Source organism: Schistocerca americana, chromosome 2, assembly GCF_021461395.2.
Source record: "Schistocerca americana isolate TAMUIC-IGC-003095 chromosome 2, iqSchAmer2.1, whole genome shotgun sequence".
NCBI classification, from domain to species: domain Eukaryota; kingdom Metazoa; phylum Arthropoda; class Insecta; order Orthoptera; family Acrididae; genus Schistocerca; species Schistocerca americana.
The window spans coordinates 28,409,467-28,426,600 of NC_060120.1; the positions used below are offsets into that span (position 1 = coordinate 28,409,467).

Here is a 17,134-nt window from a genome sequence, read left to right on the forward strand (position 1 = left end):
GTTATTTTAATAAGTGTGTGTGAAAATTAATCAAGTTCTGTTTAAAGTTGGTCACCGTCAATCTGCTACTCTAAGCGTGCAGGTGGCATTTCTATCGTCTGACCTAACGGCAGAAGATAAACACGTCACGCTAAGACCACGAGACATATTGCTGACACTCGCCTACTTCATAGAGCGACAAATCAAATAATCTGATGGTGTGTGTACCGAAGGTCTTACAGTACGCACACCACAGATGTCCTTAGGTTAGTTATGTTTAAGTGGTTCTAAGTTCTAGGGGACTGATGACCACAGCAGTAAAGTCCCATAGCGCTCAGAGCCATTTGAACCATCTTTTTCTAACAACTCTATCAATCAAAGTCAAGCCGAATAACGGCTTGCATAACGGCCAGAACTGACTTGCTCAATTTGTGAAGCTCTTTCTGTTGAATAAATTATTTGTTTTTTCTGAAATTTCTGAAAGTTTTTTGTTTATCTGTACATGGACATCCACCGATTTCCTTCTCATTTTTTAGTGTAAGAATGTATTGCACTGTCATTCTTCCAAACCCGCGAGTTTTATCTGCGTTCTCTACGCGCTCTGCTAATGCTACTTCATCTACCGACATGGCTCGGAAACACAGTACCGTGGAGGACATTAGACAGAATGATGCTGGCCCTGGAGGCAGGCATCCGTTCTCCAGTAGGCAGCAGTGCGAGGCGAGGCGACCTTCCACAGCGAGAGAGCTGTGAGCCGAGGCTGGCCCAGAGGGAGGAGGGAAAGCCAGGCCGCACTTTACTGCCCGCGCGCCGCCAGCCGACTTCACTGTTTTACGGCCCGCCAGCTTGCAGCTGGACCAGGGCGACACGCGCGCCGCCGCCCCGCCCCTGCGCGCTACATTTCACCAGCCCGTCCTGCAAAGGGCGGGAGGGCTGCCAGGCGTGGCTCAGCAGAGGGCTCTGTCTCTATATATATATATATGTATACAGCCGCGCGCGCGTCCTTCCCACCCTGGCAGCAGATACCTCGTAAACACACGGTCGAGTCACTTTACTACTACAGGCGGCGTCAACACAGTGTATCTCCATGACGTGCGTCACTTGTTCTGCATTGACGATGCACGTATACAGGGTGTTACAAAAAGGTACGGCCAAACTTTCAGGAAACATTCCTCACACACAAATAAAGAAAAGATGTTATGTGGACATGTGTCCGGAAACGCTTAATCTCCATGTTAGAGCTCATTTTAGTTTCGTCAGTATGTACTGTACTTCCTCGTTTCCCCGCCAGTTGGCCCAATTGAAGGAAGGTAATGTTGACTTCTGCTAGAACATGTGCCTTTACAACTACGACACAACATGTGGTTCATGCACGATGGAGCTCCTGCAACATATCAGTCGAAGTGTTCGTACGGTTTTCAACAACAGCTTCGGTGACAGATGGATTGGTAGAGGCGGACCAGTTCCATGGCCTCCACGCTCTCCTGACCTCAACCCTCTTGACTTTCATTTATGCGGGCATTTGAAAGCTCTTGTCTCCGCAACCCTGGCACCAAATGTTGAGACTCTTCGTGCTCGTATTGTGGACGGCTGTGATACAATACGCCATTCTCCAGGGCTGCATCAGCGCATCAGGGATTCCATGCGACGGAGGTTGGATGCATGTATCCTCGCTAACGGAGGACATTTTGAACATTTCCTGTAACAAAGTTTTTGAAGTCACGCAGGTACGTTCTGTTGCTGTGTGTTTCCATTCCATGATTAATGTGATTTGAAGAGAAGTAATAAAATGAGCTTTAACATGGAAAGCAAGCGTTTCCGGACACATGTCCACATAACATATTTTCTTTCTTTGTATGTGAGGAATGTTTCCTGAAAGTTTGGCCGTGCCTTTTTGTAACACGCTGTATACCGGGTGGTTATAATTAAAGTCCAGCTTCTCTCAGAGGTTCAGTGTAGGCTGTAGTTTCCGTATGACAGCGAAACTTGGCAGATACGCTAACGCGTTAATGCGGAACCGATTTACGCTAGGAAAAACATTATTTCCAATCATGGCCATCAGGTGCCTATCTGGCGCTGTAAACTGTTTGCATGACCGTATGACCTCCACGCTGTCAGTGAAACTGGCTGTTTAGGTTTTTATGTTGGTAACGCCAAGTGGCGCTCTGTATGAAAATCATTGGCTGTGCTGTGTGCAGTCTGTGGCTGGTTTGCATTGTTGTTCGCTATTGTAGTGTTGGGCAGCTGGATGTGAACAGCGCGTAGCGCTGCGCAGTTGGAGGTGAGCCGCCAGCAGTGGTGGAAGTGGGGAAGTGAGATGGCGGACTTTTGAGAGCGGATGATCTGGACGTGTGTCCATCAGAAACAGTACATTTGTAAGAGGGGATGTCATGAACTGCTATATATATTATGGCTTTTGAACACTATTAAGGTAAATATATTGTTTGTTCTCTATTAAAATCTTTCATTTGCTAACTATCCCTATCAGTAGTTAGTGCCTTCAGTAGTTTGAATCTTTTATTTAGCTGGCAGTAGTGGCGCTCACTGTATTCCAGTAGTTCGAGTAACGAAGATTTTTGTGAGGTAAGTGATTCATGAAAGGTATAGGTTATCGTTAGTCGGGGCCATTCTTTAGTAGGGATTATTGAAAGTCAGATTGCGTTGCGCTAAAAATATTGTGTGTCAGTTTAGTGTTGATCAGAATAGGTAAAGAGCGAAATGTCTGAGTACGTTCAGCACTGCTCAGCTGTTTGAAAATCAAATAACGTAAGGGATTTACCAGCACAGTAATTCACTAACTTTTCTTCAAAACTGTTTTATTTGAACGGCACTAATTACAGTGCTGCAGTGAGAATCGCCCACTGAAAGGTCTGATGAGAGGTCTGAAGAAGATGGTAATGGCATTCAAAAACACGGGTGAGCTTGGTATGGCGCCTGGAAGAGAAAGGCGCCTATCCCGGTTGAAGGTGCTGATGCGGTTGCTGTAACAGACCGTGCGTCTACACGGGTAAGTCGTGCAAGAGACAGCTGGTAAAGCAAATGAAAGCTCGTGATCCGCAGCAACATTCTGAACTTGTGCTCTGGTTTCGGGCACGCATCCAACTAAATGACATGTGGCCGGGAAATATTTTTTTGTGGAGTGACGAGGCACATTTTACACTACAGGAAGCAGTGAATAAACAAAACTGCCGAATTTGGGGTACTGTTACACCGCGTGTTGTGCCGTTGTACTCGCCGTGTATGACTGTGTTGTACAGATAGACAACCATCTATATTTTCCATCCGTTCTGCTTTCAACAAAATATAGCCAGAGGGCATGTCACGTGTAATGTGGCGCCTCCACGTTATTGACCCTCCTTCAACAGCATGTGATTCCTCCTCCGGAGGAGCGCAAATGTGTGGAAACCACTGTTTTCATGGGGCAGTACCCCACTGTCTCTCCCACAGTGGAGGACCTTCCACGGTTGTGTCACTTCCACAGGGCAGATGAATGACCTGCAACACCACCTGGTCTGAATCCATGTGCCTTCGGCTCTGGAGGTGTCTAAAAGAACGAACGCCGTTACTAGGGACACGTTCCGTCTCCACCAGACCAGGAGGCCATTACATAGGAGCACTCTGCTCACATTCCACTTGAACTGCAGCAAGCAACTGTTTATCAAGTTGTTTTACAGATGCTGCATCTCGATGACGTCTCCAGTTTCCATATCGAACAAATTGTGTGAGCATCTGTTAATACACTACTGGCCATTAAAATTGCTGCACCACGAAGATGACGTGCTACAGACGCGAAATTCAACCGACAGGCATGTGCATGTGCAAATGATTAGCTTTTCAGAGCATTCACAATAGGTTGGCGCCGGTGGCGACACCTACAACGTGCTGACATGAGGAAAGTTTCCAACCGATTTCTCATACACAAACAGCAGTTGACCGGCGTTGCCTGGTGAAACGTTGTTGTTAAGCCTCGTGTAAGGAGGAGAAATGCGTACCATCACGTTTCCGACTTCGATAAAGGTCGTATTGTAGCCTATCGCGATTGCGGTTTATCGTATCGCGACATTGCTGCTCGTGTTGGTCGAGATTCAATGACTGTTAGCAGAATATGGAATCGGCGGGTTCAGGAGGGTAAAACGGGACGCCATGCTCGATCCCAACGGCCTCTATCACTAGCAGTCGAGATGACAGGCATCTTTCCGCATGGCTGTAACGCATCGTGCAGCCACGTGTCGATCCCTGAGTCAACAGACGGGGATGTTTGCAAGACAACAACCATCTGCACGAACAGTTCGACGAAGTTTGTAGCAGCATTGACTATCAGTTCAGAGATCATGGCTGCGGTTACCCTTGACGCTGCATCACAGACAGGAGCGTCTGCGATGGTGTACTCAACGACGAACCTGGGTGCACGAATGGCAAAACGTCATTTTTTTCGGATGAATCCAGGTTCTGTCTACAGCATCGTGATGGTCGCATCTGCGTTTGGCGACATTGCGGTGAACTCACTTTGGAAGCATGTAAACGTCATCGTCATACTGGCGTATCACCCAGCGTGATTGTATGGGGTGTCATTGGTTACACGTCTCGGTCACCTCTTGTTCACACTGACGGCACTTTGAACAGTGGACGTTACATTTCAGATTTGTTACGACCCGTGGCACTACCCTTCATTCGATCCTTGCGAAACCCTCATATTGCAGGTCCTGTACGGGCCTTTCTGTATACAGAAAATGTTCGACTGCTGCCCTGGCCAACACATTATCCAGATCTCTCACCAACTGAAAACGTCGGTCAATGGTGGCCGAGCAACTGGCTCGTCACAATACGCCAGTCACTACTCTTGATGAACTGTGGTATCATGTTGAAGCTGCATGGGTAGCTGTACCTGTACACGCCATCCAAACTCTGTTTGACTCAATGCCCAGTCGTATAAATGCCGTTATTACGGCCAGAGGTGGTTGTTCTGGGTACTGATTTCTCAGGATCTATGCACGCAAATTGCGTGAAAATATAATCACATGTCAGTTCTTGTATAATATATTTGTTCAATGAATGCCGGTCGGTGTGGCCGAGCGGTACTAGGCGCTTCAGTCTGGAACCGCGCGACCGCAACGGTCGCAGGTTCGAATCGTGCCTCGGGCATGGATGTGTGTGATGTCCTTAGGTTAGTTAGATTTAAGTAGCTCTAACTTCTAGGGGACTGACGACCTCAGATATTAAGTCCCGTAGTGCTCAGAGCCATTTGAACCATGTGTCCAATGAATATCCGTTTATCATCTGCATTTCTTCTTGATGTAGCAATTTTAATGGCCAGTAGTGTAGTTTCCTTTACTTTTCGGCCCACGTTCCATTCCATATCTGTTACATATGCCAACATTTCTATACGACTTTCTTATCTTCACCGCGCCAGATTGGTACCTGGTGGCCGTACTTGGAACTAAATTTTTTTCCAGCGTAAATCTGTTCCTCATTAACGCATTAGTATAAGTACCAACTTAAGGTGTCATACGATAATTACAGTTATCACTGTACCTCTGTGTGTAGCTGCACTCTAATTATAAACACCCAGTAGTACGAAAATCTGTGTCACCCGGAAAGCTGCTTTGATCACTATGGCGCTTTAGTCTTGTGGAGTACTGCTGCGCAGTATGTGGTCCTCAACAGATGTAACTGATGGAAGAAGTCGAAAAACACGTTTCAGTAAATGTATTTATACTCGGAATGCCAGAGTACTTTTCTGACTGCCACTTAGATACAGAGACATGACAATAGCAATAAAATAAGATAAATCAGAGTTTTCACGCAAAGATTTCAGTTCCGTTTTTTTCACTCGCTGTTCGAAGCGGAACGGTCGAGAAATAGTCTGAGAGTGATTTTAGGGACTCTGTTCCACGTAAGTGTGAACTGCAAAGATACCGTGTAGATGTACTAGGCATGCGCTGTTGACTGTGGTATGCCCTTGCCTTCGTTTGACCGCGTAATAGTCCAGCCAGCTAGCTGCAGGTGACCCACAGGTTAAAGTGAATTCCGAATTACGATGGAACGTAGTATTGTTCACGGATAGTAATAATCATCAGAAGTGAAAGAGCCAACAAATAATTGGAAACCATCCATGGACCCCCGAGGAATGGAAGTAAGTAATTAATCCCATTTACAAAAAGTTTAGGGCTTATGGGAACAGTATTTTCTAAACCTCGAAATTCGTAAACCTTTTGCGTGATCGTTTGTGGAGAATATATTGTGAGGAAACTAGTTATAAAACTAGGAAAAAAACATTATAAAAAGTTCGAAACGCAGAGCGTAAATGGGAATTACGCTCGGTAAAGAGCTACCGATGTTATAGTAGAACAGATCGCCTAAAGCGAAACTTGTGCCTGCCACGGTAGTTGAAACAAACTTGTTGTGTTGTGTTCACTCATGTTTACACGAGTACGTAACTGGAAAATACTTGACTTTGCATAATAGTGTGTTAAACTGTTCTGCTACTGTCGACGTTAGGCTATATGTTTTCCGCTCCATAGGATCCAAGAAAGTCAATGTGTCATGCGTGATGAGAACTTGTGCGGTGCCAGGATTGTGAGGAGATCGCGCTTTATTGAATCCTGCTCCAGTCGAGCATCACTAAAAGAAGTTTCACGTTATCAGCGGCACATGGCCTCACTCCAAAAAAGCCAGCCGAGCGGTTCTAGGCGCTACAGTCTGGGGCCGCGCGAACGCTACGGTCGCAGGTTCGAATCCTGCCTCGGGCATGGATGTGTGTGATGTCCTTAGGTTAGTTAGGTTTAAGTAGTTTTAAGTTCTAGGGGACTGATGACCTCAGAAGTTAAGTCCCATAGTGCTGAGAGCCATTTGAACCATTTGAACTCCTAAAACAATAGAGCGAAGGTTGGGATCCAATCCAAGGCAGTGACGCAATGTCTGTTGATCACACAGTTCCTTCATCACACGTCCTCCTCTTGCTGGCTAAATACTGTTGACCAGCAAGTGGCTGGGAGCAGTTCCTGATCACCAGATTATACTGTTCAGCCTAGTCTAGTGAAGTAAATAACGCACAGATAACAGACACGGTTCCCTTGCAGTTACCTGTTTTCATTTTAATAATGCGCTTAACAGACAGATGTCACGCTACAATATGAAGCATATGTTATAGGCATCAGCTCACGTATAAGTTTGACTAACTGCACTGGAACGAGCTCTCAAAGGTTAAAGATTTGATCAATATCTCCTCTAGACGTAATTAAGTACAAATTTTTAGGGATAACCTAAATATTTTAAACTTCCACCCCAACATTGGCACAAAATATACAAGGTCCAAATGCGCCGGTGATGTCTTTTTGAATGTCTGGTTGTAAAACACTGTCACCTAAAGCGCAGAGAAAGGTACCAAAGAAACAATTATGACACTGGAGTCGCATTTCTATCATCACAGCCTCCTCACAATCCGGTGGCTTCCTTACCGTACATTTATCAACTGTCTTTATGACTGACGGCTATAGTTAATTGCACTCTTCACCTTTCAAATTACCGACAGTGTACTACGCCGATGGGAATAGCTACGGACGCTTCCTCCTGAGCATTGTGAAACGTTCTCCGTAAGGATGCGTTGGCTTGAATGAAATAGACAAGTTACCGTTAGTCAAGTTTCATTTACAGTCAACAAAGGCCGACCCTGTTATCTCGATGCAGCTGTTCGCTAAGCGTAAAGCGGTGTGACTAACGCCTGCGTCGCTAAGCCAGGATAAGAACAGCTGACGAACATCGGGAGGACTGACTCTTTAATGCAGTTGTGGTGTACCTGCCAGGAAGCACCGACCCAGGGTGAGTGGACAGCCTTCGACCTCCACCTGCTTCCCGCTCTCGTCACGTGACCGCTGGTTTGCAAGACAGCACTGCGCTCTTTGTAAGGCTGGTCCTGCAAAATTCTTCCGAGCTGACATGGGCGCTAGTGACATCACTGTGCTGCACGACAATGTCAAACAACAAATACAACATACTTCGGAGGTTATGTCTCAAGAGCAATAAACAGCTATCAAATCTTAGAGATACCTGACCACCTACGCTCAAACCAAGTACACTCCTGGAAATTGAAATAAGAACACCGTGAATTCATTGTCCCAGGAAGGGGAAACTTTATTGACACATTCCTGGGGTCAGATACATCACATGATCACACTGACAGAACCACAGGCACATAGACACAGGCAACAGAGCATGCACAATGTCGGCACTAGTACAGTGTATATCCACCTTTCGCAGCAATGCAGCCTGCTATTCTCCCATGGAGACGATCGTAGAGATGCTGGATGTAGTTCTGTGGAACGGCTTGCCATGCCATTTCCACCTGGCGCCTCAGTTGGACCAGCGTTCGTGCTGGACGTGCAGACCGCGTGAGACGACGCTTCATCCAGTCCCAAACATGCTCAATGGGGGACAGATCCGGAGATCTTGCTGGCCAGGGCAGTTGACTTACACCATCTAGAGCACGTTGGGTGGCACGGGATACATGCGGACGTGCATTGTCCTGTTGGAACAGCAAGTTCCCTTGCCGGTCTAGGAATGGTAGAACGATGGGTTCGATGACAGTTTGGATGTACCGTGCACTATTCAGTGTCCCCTCGACGATCACCAGTGGTGTACGGCCAGTGTAGGAGATCGCTCCCCACACCATGATGCCGGGTGTTGGCCCTGTGTGCCTCGGTCGTATGCAGTCCTGATTGTGGCGCTCACCTGCACGGCGCCAAACACGCGTACGACCATCATTGGCACCAAGGCAGAAGCGACTCTCATCGCTGAAGACGACACGTCTCCATTCGTCCCTCCATTCAGCCTGTCGCGACACCACTGGAGGCGGGCTGCACGATGTTGTGGCGTGAGCGGAAGACGGCCTAACGGTGTGCGAGACCGTAGCCCAGCTTCATGTTGCGAATGGTTCTCGCCGATACCCCAGGATCAACAGTGTCCCTAATTTGCTGGGAAGTGGCGGTGCGGTCCCCTACGGCACTGCGTAGGATCCTACGGTCTTGGCGTGCATCCGTGCGTCGCTGCGGTCCGGTCCCAGGTCGACGGGCACGTGCACCTTCCGCCGACCACTGGCGACAACATCGATGTACTGTGGAGACCTCACGCCCCACGTGTTGAGCAATTCGGCGGTACGTCCACCCGGCCTCCCGCATGCCCACTATACGCCCTCGCTCAAAGTCCGTCAACTGCACATACGGTTCACGTCCACGCTGTCGCGGCATGCTACCAGTGTTAAAGACTGCGATGGAGCTCCGTATGCCACGGCAAACTGGCTGACACTGACGGCGGCGGTGCACAAATACTGCGCAGCTAGCGCCATTCGACGGCCAACACCGCGGTTCCTGGTGTGTCCGCTGTGCCGTGCGTTTGATCATTTCTTGTACAGCCCTCTCGCAGTGTCCGGAGCAAGTATGGTGGGTCTGACACACCGGTGTCAATGTGTTCTTTTTTCCATTTCCAGGAGTGTACGCAGACAACGTAACATCTTTAAGCTACGGTATGTCAAAAAATCTATTATTGCTAACTGCGGTCATACAGTCCGTCACCCGGCAAAGACAGGGAAAATGAACGCACACACACACACACACACACACACACACACACACACACACAAAACAAACAAAACCCACACGACAGTCTACGCGGAGCGGCCTATTTTATGATCAAAGTGATCTCTTTCAGGACGATCTTGGCGTGTTACAGGAGCTACGACGCAGCATCTGGACCAGGAGACCGTCGGTTCACAGAAACACTGTTGACTTACCCCCCAACATACTAGGTATTCTTAAGATTTTATCCACCTAACGTGAATAACAAAAATGTTTTCCGCAGGTCAAAAATTCGGTAACGTCTTGAGAAAATGAACTATCTAAACTCTCCTTATATCGTCTTAATAATTTTTAGCCGCATATAAAACTAAAATCAAAACGTAGTGTAACTCTTCCAGCACACATTGAAGCAATTTCCGTATTTATAAAGTGAATAGTTTGCGTGTTCGCGCGAGTTGAATGAAATGTAAGTACACGAGTGTGTTCCGTGCGTGACGCGTCAACGCTGTTCCGTGATGCACGGTCCCCTGCCGAAGTGTCAGTCCTAAAGAACTCTCGAACAGACTATAGTAGCGTATCCTTAGACTCTGCATGATCTATCGCAGTCGGCAGTCGGCAGCGTAAATAAATGAGCGGTCCTACCACCCATCCCGATGCAGAGCTTTTTCTTCCCAATACAGAATATGCTGTGGCTTTTTTTCCGCTAACTTAAAACCATACACTAATGTCTACCACATCCTAGCAGAGAAGTTGCAGCATTAGAAAATTGTATCGAAATGCAGGAAGATCTGCAGCGGATAGGCACTTGGTGCAGGGAGTGGCAACTGACCCTTAACGTAGACAAATGTAATGTATTGCGAATACATAGAAAGAAGGATCCTTTATTGTATGATTATATGATAGCAGAACAAACACTGGTAGCAGTTACTTCTGTAAATTATCTGGGAGTATGCGTGCGGAACGATTTGAAGTGGAATGATCATATAAAATTAATTGTTGGTAAGGCGGGTACCAGGTTGAGATTCATTGGGAGAGTGCTTAGAAAATGTAGTCCATCAACAAAGGAGGTGGCCTACAAAACACTCGTTCGACCTATACTTGAGTATTGCTCATCAGTGTGGGATCCGTACCAGATCGGTCTGACGGAGGAGATAGAGAAGATCCAAAGAAGAGCGGCGCGTTTCGTCACAGTGTTATTTGGTAACCGTGATAGCGTTACGGAGATGTTTAAGAAACTCAAGTGGCAGACTCTGCAAGAGAGGCGCTCTGCAGGCGCCAGGTTTCGAGAGGGTGCGTTTCTGGATGAGGTATCGAATATATTGCTTCCCCCTACTTATATCTCCCGAGGAGATCACGAATGTAAAATTAGAGAGATTAGAGCGCGCACGGAGGCTTTCAGACAGTCGTTCTTCCCACGAACCATACGCGACTGGAACAGGAAAGGGAGGTAATGACAGTGGCACGTAAAGTGCCCTCCGCCACACACCGTTGGGTGGCTTGCGGAGTATAAATGTAGATGTAGATGTGGATGTAGAGGCCATATTAATAATTGTACACACCCGGACGTACCGACAAGGTCATGAATTTGCAACCTATGAACACCGATAGAAAACATTTCGCAGAGGTAACTCTAGAACTTTCTTGTGATGGTCTTCACTCATATGTATACTAATGTATTATACATTTTTTTCAGTTCGGCTAAAACCCTAAAATCTTCTCAACAGTGCACACCTTGCTTTTAAAACGAGGGAATTGGTATCCAAATGCGTATCGGTTTTCCGTCTAGTGTTCACTGAATGAATTAAATGTATGTTAGCGGCAAGAAACAATCAATCCCTTCTCTGCGCGATAGCAATGGAGATATTATAGAAGACAGTGCTGCCACAGCAGAGTTACTAAACACAGCCTTCCGAAATGCCTCCACAAAAGAAGACGAAGTAAATATTTCAGAATTCGAATCGAGAACAGCTGCCAACGTGAGTAACGTAGAAGCAAATATCCTCGGAGTAGTGAAGCAACTTAAATCACTTAATAAAAGCAAGTCTTCTGGTCCACACTGTATACCAATTAGGTTCCTTTCGGAGTATGCTGATGCATTACCTCCATACTTAACAATCATATACAACCGTTTGCTCGACGAATGATCCGTACCCAAAGACTGAAAAGTTGCACAGGTCACACCAATATTCAAGAAAGGTAGTATGAGTAATCCACTAAATTACAGGCCCATATCGTTAACATCGATATAGAGCAGGATTTTAGAACATATATTGTGTTCAAACATTATGAATTGCCTCAAAGAAAACTGTTTATTGACACACAGTCAACATGGGTATAGAAAACATCGTTCCTGTGAAACACAACTAGCTCTTTATTCACATGAAGTGTTGAGTGCTATTGACAAGGGATTTCAGATGGATTCCGTATTTCTGGATTTCCGGAAGGCTTTTAACACTGTACCACACAAGCGGCTTGTAGTGACTGGATTTGTGATTTCCTGTCAGAGAGGTCACAGTTCGGAGTAATGACGGAAAGTCATCGAGTAAAACAGAAGTGATTTCTGGCATTCCCCAAGGTAGTGTTATAGGCCCTTTGCAATTCCTCGTCTGTATAAACGATTTGGGGGACAATCTGAGCAGCTGTCTTAGGTTGTTTGCAGATGACGCTGTCGTTTATCGAGTAATAAAGTCATTAGAAGATCAAAACAGATTGCAAACTGATTTAGAAAAGATACCTGAATGGCGCGAAAACTGGCAATTGACCCTAAATAACAAAAAGTGTGAGGTCATCTACATGATTGCTAAAAGGAATTCGTTAAACTTTCGTTAAATGATAAATCAGTCAAATCTAAAGGCCGTAAATTCAATTAAATACCTAGGTACCACAATTACAAAAAAAACTTAAATCGGAAGGAACACATAGAAAATGTTGTGGGAAGGAAAACCAAATACTGCGTTTTATTGGAAGGACACTTAGAAAATGTAACAGACCTACTAAGGAGACTGCCTACACTACGCTTGTCCGTCCTCTTTTAGAATACTGCTGCGCGGTGTGGGATCCTTACCAAATAGGACTCACAGAGTACATCGAAAAAGTTCAAAGAAAGGCAGCACGTTTTGTATTATCGCGAAATATGGGAGAAAGTGTCACAGAAATGATACAGGATTTCGGCTGGCCAAAATTAAAAGAAAGGCGTTTTTCGTTACGACGGAATCTTCTCACGAAATTTCGATCACCACATTTCTCCTCCGAATGCGAAAATATTTTGTTGACGCCGACCTACATAGGGAGCAACGATCACCACGATAAAATAAGGGAAATCAGAGCTCGTACGGAAAGATATAGGTGTTCGTCCTATCCGCGCTCTATACGAGATTGGAATAATAGAGAATTGTGAAGGTGGTTCGATGAACCCTCTGCCAGGCGCTTAAATGCGATGTGTAGAGTGTAGATGTAGATGTAGATGTACGCGAGCGCAGAGGGACTACACACCAAAAGTTCTTTTTCAAATAGGCACAGAAACGGTGGTCAACGATAGCTAATTTTATTCTGTTAGAATACAAATTAATCGCTTGTTGCTGTTAAGGAGTGATATCCGCTACATTCAGACCACTGAAAGTCTTCAGTGATATATGTTTACCTCTTACAATGGGACCCCCTATTCGTCATCACCGATTTCGTCCAAATTCATGGTGAACACATGGGTCGGCCAGAAATGAAACCATTTTTGACGCGGCTCGGATGAGACGTGAGGCATTTATGTCAGCGTAATTCACGAACAACATTTGGCGCATCGGAAAGAATGCAGAGCGGCAGGCGTAGCTTGAGGAAACCCCTCTTTTCTTATTTTAAAAACCAAACACGCCGAAATAATGCCCAATGTATTATATTTATTAATATTTGCATAAAATGCATGAATAGGTAAGCCAAAGCTGTTCTTGTATTTTTAATACATTTCTAAGACAGGACTGTACTTAACAGCTTCCTCGAGGACTCTGTAAATAACTTTTCAAAAATGGGTTGCAAAGCGTTAGTTTCATCTTCACCTTCGACCAGCTCTCGGCAACTGCACGCGAACAATAGATTCACATTGCAGATAAAATCGGCCCATGGAGAGAGAAGAATTAATTACATCCCGAGAAGACCGCATCAAAATCCATTTCACTGTACATTACAAGCTATCCTCGCCAATATTTGGCGAAATGAGGCGTAATCCTAGTTTATTGCCAAACTGTGCGATGAATGTGAACGAAGCTCGTTTCTCTACAGGAACTTTAAAACAAGCATGTAATTGTAAAAGTACAGCGTTTATAACATGTGAAAGACATCAAGACAATTATTGCTTTCCCCCTTTTTTTACGATGAATGTTATCTCAGTACATGCAGATCAACTGTAATATAATAAAAGTAACTAAGTTTACCTAAAAATTTCTCGTATAAGCCTTGAAATCCCCTCCTCGAAATTTATTTACAATCCTCAGTTTTCTATTGCCTTTCTTCTTCTAGACTTAATCGGTAATATTAATAAAGACAATATATTGATAATTATTTCGCTTTATTTGTAGTGCAAGTAACGTAAAAAATGAAATTAAAGAAAAATTGCTTGCCCCATAGGTTTTCGGATTGGTGTTCCCAATCTTACCGCTGCACTATAACTACACTAACATAAATGGCTCATGCCTTGCACCAATTTTTTTCTTTTTTTATGGTAACCTGGAGCTCATACTTCTGTCACTTTCATTTCTGGTCAAGCCCTGCACATACCATAAATTTGGACGGAAACGGTGATGACGAGTAGGCATGATCCCCTTGTTAGTGGAGTAAACTCCGAAATGAATATTGTTTTTGTAAATTGTTTTTGTAAATTGGTCTAGGGGTAGCGTCTTTGATTCATGATCGAAATGTCTTCGGTCCCGGGTTCGATCCTCGCCACTGCCTAAATTTTGATAAATAATCAGCATTGGCGGCCGAAGACTTCCGGCATAAGAAGTCAGCCTCATTCTGCCAACGGCCTTGTCAAAGAGGGCGGAGGAGCGGATAGAGGTTCAGGGCACTCCTTTGTCCTAGGGGTGGGAAATTGCCCCTAAAGGCGGAAGAATGAGCAATGATCAACGACATTAGGATGCAGAAGGCAATGGAAACCACTGCATTAAAGACACGTAACGTGTATCCACAGGACATGTGGCCTGTAATTGAAGAATTGTCATGATGATCTCTTCATTGGCAAAAGATTCCGGAATAGTCCCCCATTCGGATCTCCGGGAGGGTCTGCCAAGGGGGAGGTTACCATAAGAAAAAGATTGAATAATCAACGAAAGGATAACGTTCTACGAGTCGGGGCGTGGAATCTCAGAAGCTTGAACGTGGTAGGGAAACTAGAAAATCTGAAAAGGGAAACGCAAAGGCTCAATCTAGATATAGTAGGGGTCAGTGAAGTGAAGTGGAAGGAAGACAAGGATTTCTGGTCAGATGAGTATCGGCTAATATCAACAGCAGCAGAAAATGGTATAACAGGTGTAGGATTCGTTATGAATAGGAAGGTAGGGCAGAGGGTGTGTTACTGTGAACAGTTCAGTGACCGGGTTGTTCTAATCAGAATCGACAGCAGACCAACACCGACAACGATAGTTCAGGTATACATGCCGACGTCGCAAGCTGAAGATGAACAGATAGAGAAAGTGTATGAGGATATTGAAAGGGTAATGCAGTACGTAAAGGGGGACGAAAATCTAATAGTCATGGGTGACTGGAATGCAGTTGTAGGGGAAGGAGTAGAAGAAAAGGTTACAGGAGAATATGGGCTTGGGACAAGGAATGAAAGAGGAGAAAGACTAATTGAGTTCTCTAACAAGTTTCAGCTAGTAATAGCGAATACCCTGTTCAAGAATCACAAGAGGAGGAGGTATACTTGGAAAAGGCCGGGAGGTACGGGAAGATTTCAATTAGATTACATCATGGTCAGACAGAGATTCCAAAATCAGATACTGGATTGTAAGGCGTACCCAGGAGCAGATATAGACTCAGATCACAATATAGTAGTGATGAAGAGTAAGTTGAAGTTCAAGACATTAGTCAGAAAGAATCAATACGCAAAGAAGTGGGATACGGATGTACTAAGGAATGACGAGATACGTTTGAAGTTCTCTAACGCTATAGATACAGCAATAAGGAATAACGCAGTAGGCACTACAGTTGAAGAGGAATGGACATCTCTAAAAAGGACCATCACAGGAGTTGGGAAGGAAAACATAGGTACAAAGAAGGTAGCTGCGAAGAAACCATGGGTAACAGAAGAAATACTTCAGTTGATTGATGAAAGGAGGAAGTACAAACATGTTCCGGGAAAATCAGGAATACAGAAATACAAGTCGCTGAGGAATGAAATAAATAGGAAGTGCAGGGAAGCTAAGACGAAATGGCTGCAGGAAAAATGTGAAGACATCGAAAAAGATACGATTGTCGGAAGGACAGACTCAGTATACAGGAAAGTCAAAACAACCGTTGGTGACACTAAAAGCAACGGTGGTAACATTAAGAGTGCAACGGGAATTCCACTGTTAAATGCAGGGGAGAGAGCAGATACGTGGAAAGAATACATTGAAAGCCTCTATGAGGGTGAAGATTTGTATGATGTGATAGAAGAAGAAACAGGAGTCGATTTAGAAGAGATAGGGGATCCAGTAGTAGAATCGGAATTTAAAAGAGCTTTGGAGGACTTACGGTCAAATAAGGCAGAAGGGATAGATAACATTCCATCAGAATTTCTAAAATCATTGGGGGAAGTGGCAACAAAACGACTATTCACGTCGGTGTGTAGAATATATGAGTCTGGCGATATACCATCTGACTTTCGGAAAAGCATCATCCACACAATTCCGAAGATGGCAAGAGCTGACAAGTGCGAGAATTATCGCACAATCAGCTTAACAGCTCATGCATCGAAGCTGCTTACAAGAATAATTTACAGAAGAATGGAAAAGAAAATTGAGAATGCGTTAGGTGACCATCAGTTTGGCTTTAGGAAAAGTAAAGGGACGAGAGAGGCAATTCTGACGTTACGACTAATAATGGAAGCAAGGCTAAAGAAAAATCAAGACACTTTCATAGGATTTGTCGACCTGGAAAAAGCGTTCGACAATATAAAATGGTGCAAGCTGTTCGAGATTCTGAAAAAATTAGGGGTAGGTTATAGGGAGAGACGGGTCATATACAAGATGTACAACAACCAAGAGGTAGTAATAAGAGTGGACGATCAAGAACGAAGTGCTCGTATTAAGAAGGGTGTAAGACAAGGCTGTAGCCTTTCGCCCCTACTCTTCAATTTGTACATAGAGGAAGCAATGATGGAAATAAAAGAAAGGTTCAGGAGTGGAATTAAAATACGAGGTGAAAGGATATCAATGATACGATTCGCTGATGACATTGCTATCCTGTGTGAAAGTGAAGAAGAATTAAATGATCTGCTGAACGGAATGAACAGTCTAATGAGTACACAGTATGGTTTGAGAGTAAATCGGAGAAGGACGAAGGTAATGAGAAGTAGTAGAAATGAGAACAGCGAGAAACTTAACATCAGGATTGATGGT

The 17,134-nt window shown here is 44.9% G+C and overlaps 1 protein-coding gene across 1 annotated transcript in view; it reads left to right on the plus strand.

Annotated features, from left to right (window-relative positions):
* The first annotated feature begins 646 nt into the window (after positions 1-646).
* The window catches only part of LOC124589501, a 151,348-nt gene continuing 134,860 nt past the window's right edge, over positions 647-17,134 (plus strand). The window contains exon 1 of the mRNA XM_047131558.1: positions 647-919. Coding sequence (XP_046987514.1) covers positions 647-919 — 273 coding nt within the window. The remainder of the gene's footprint in view (positions 920-17,134) is intronic.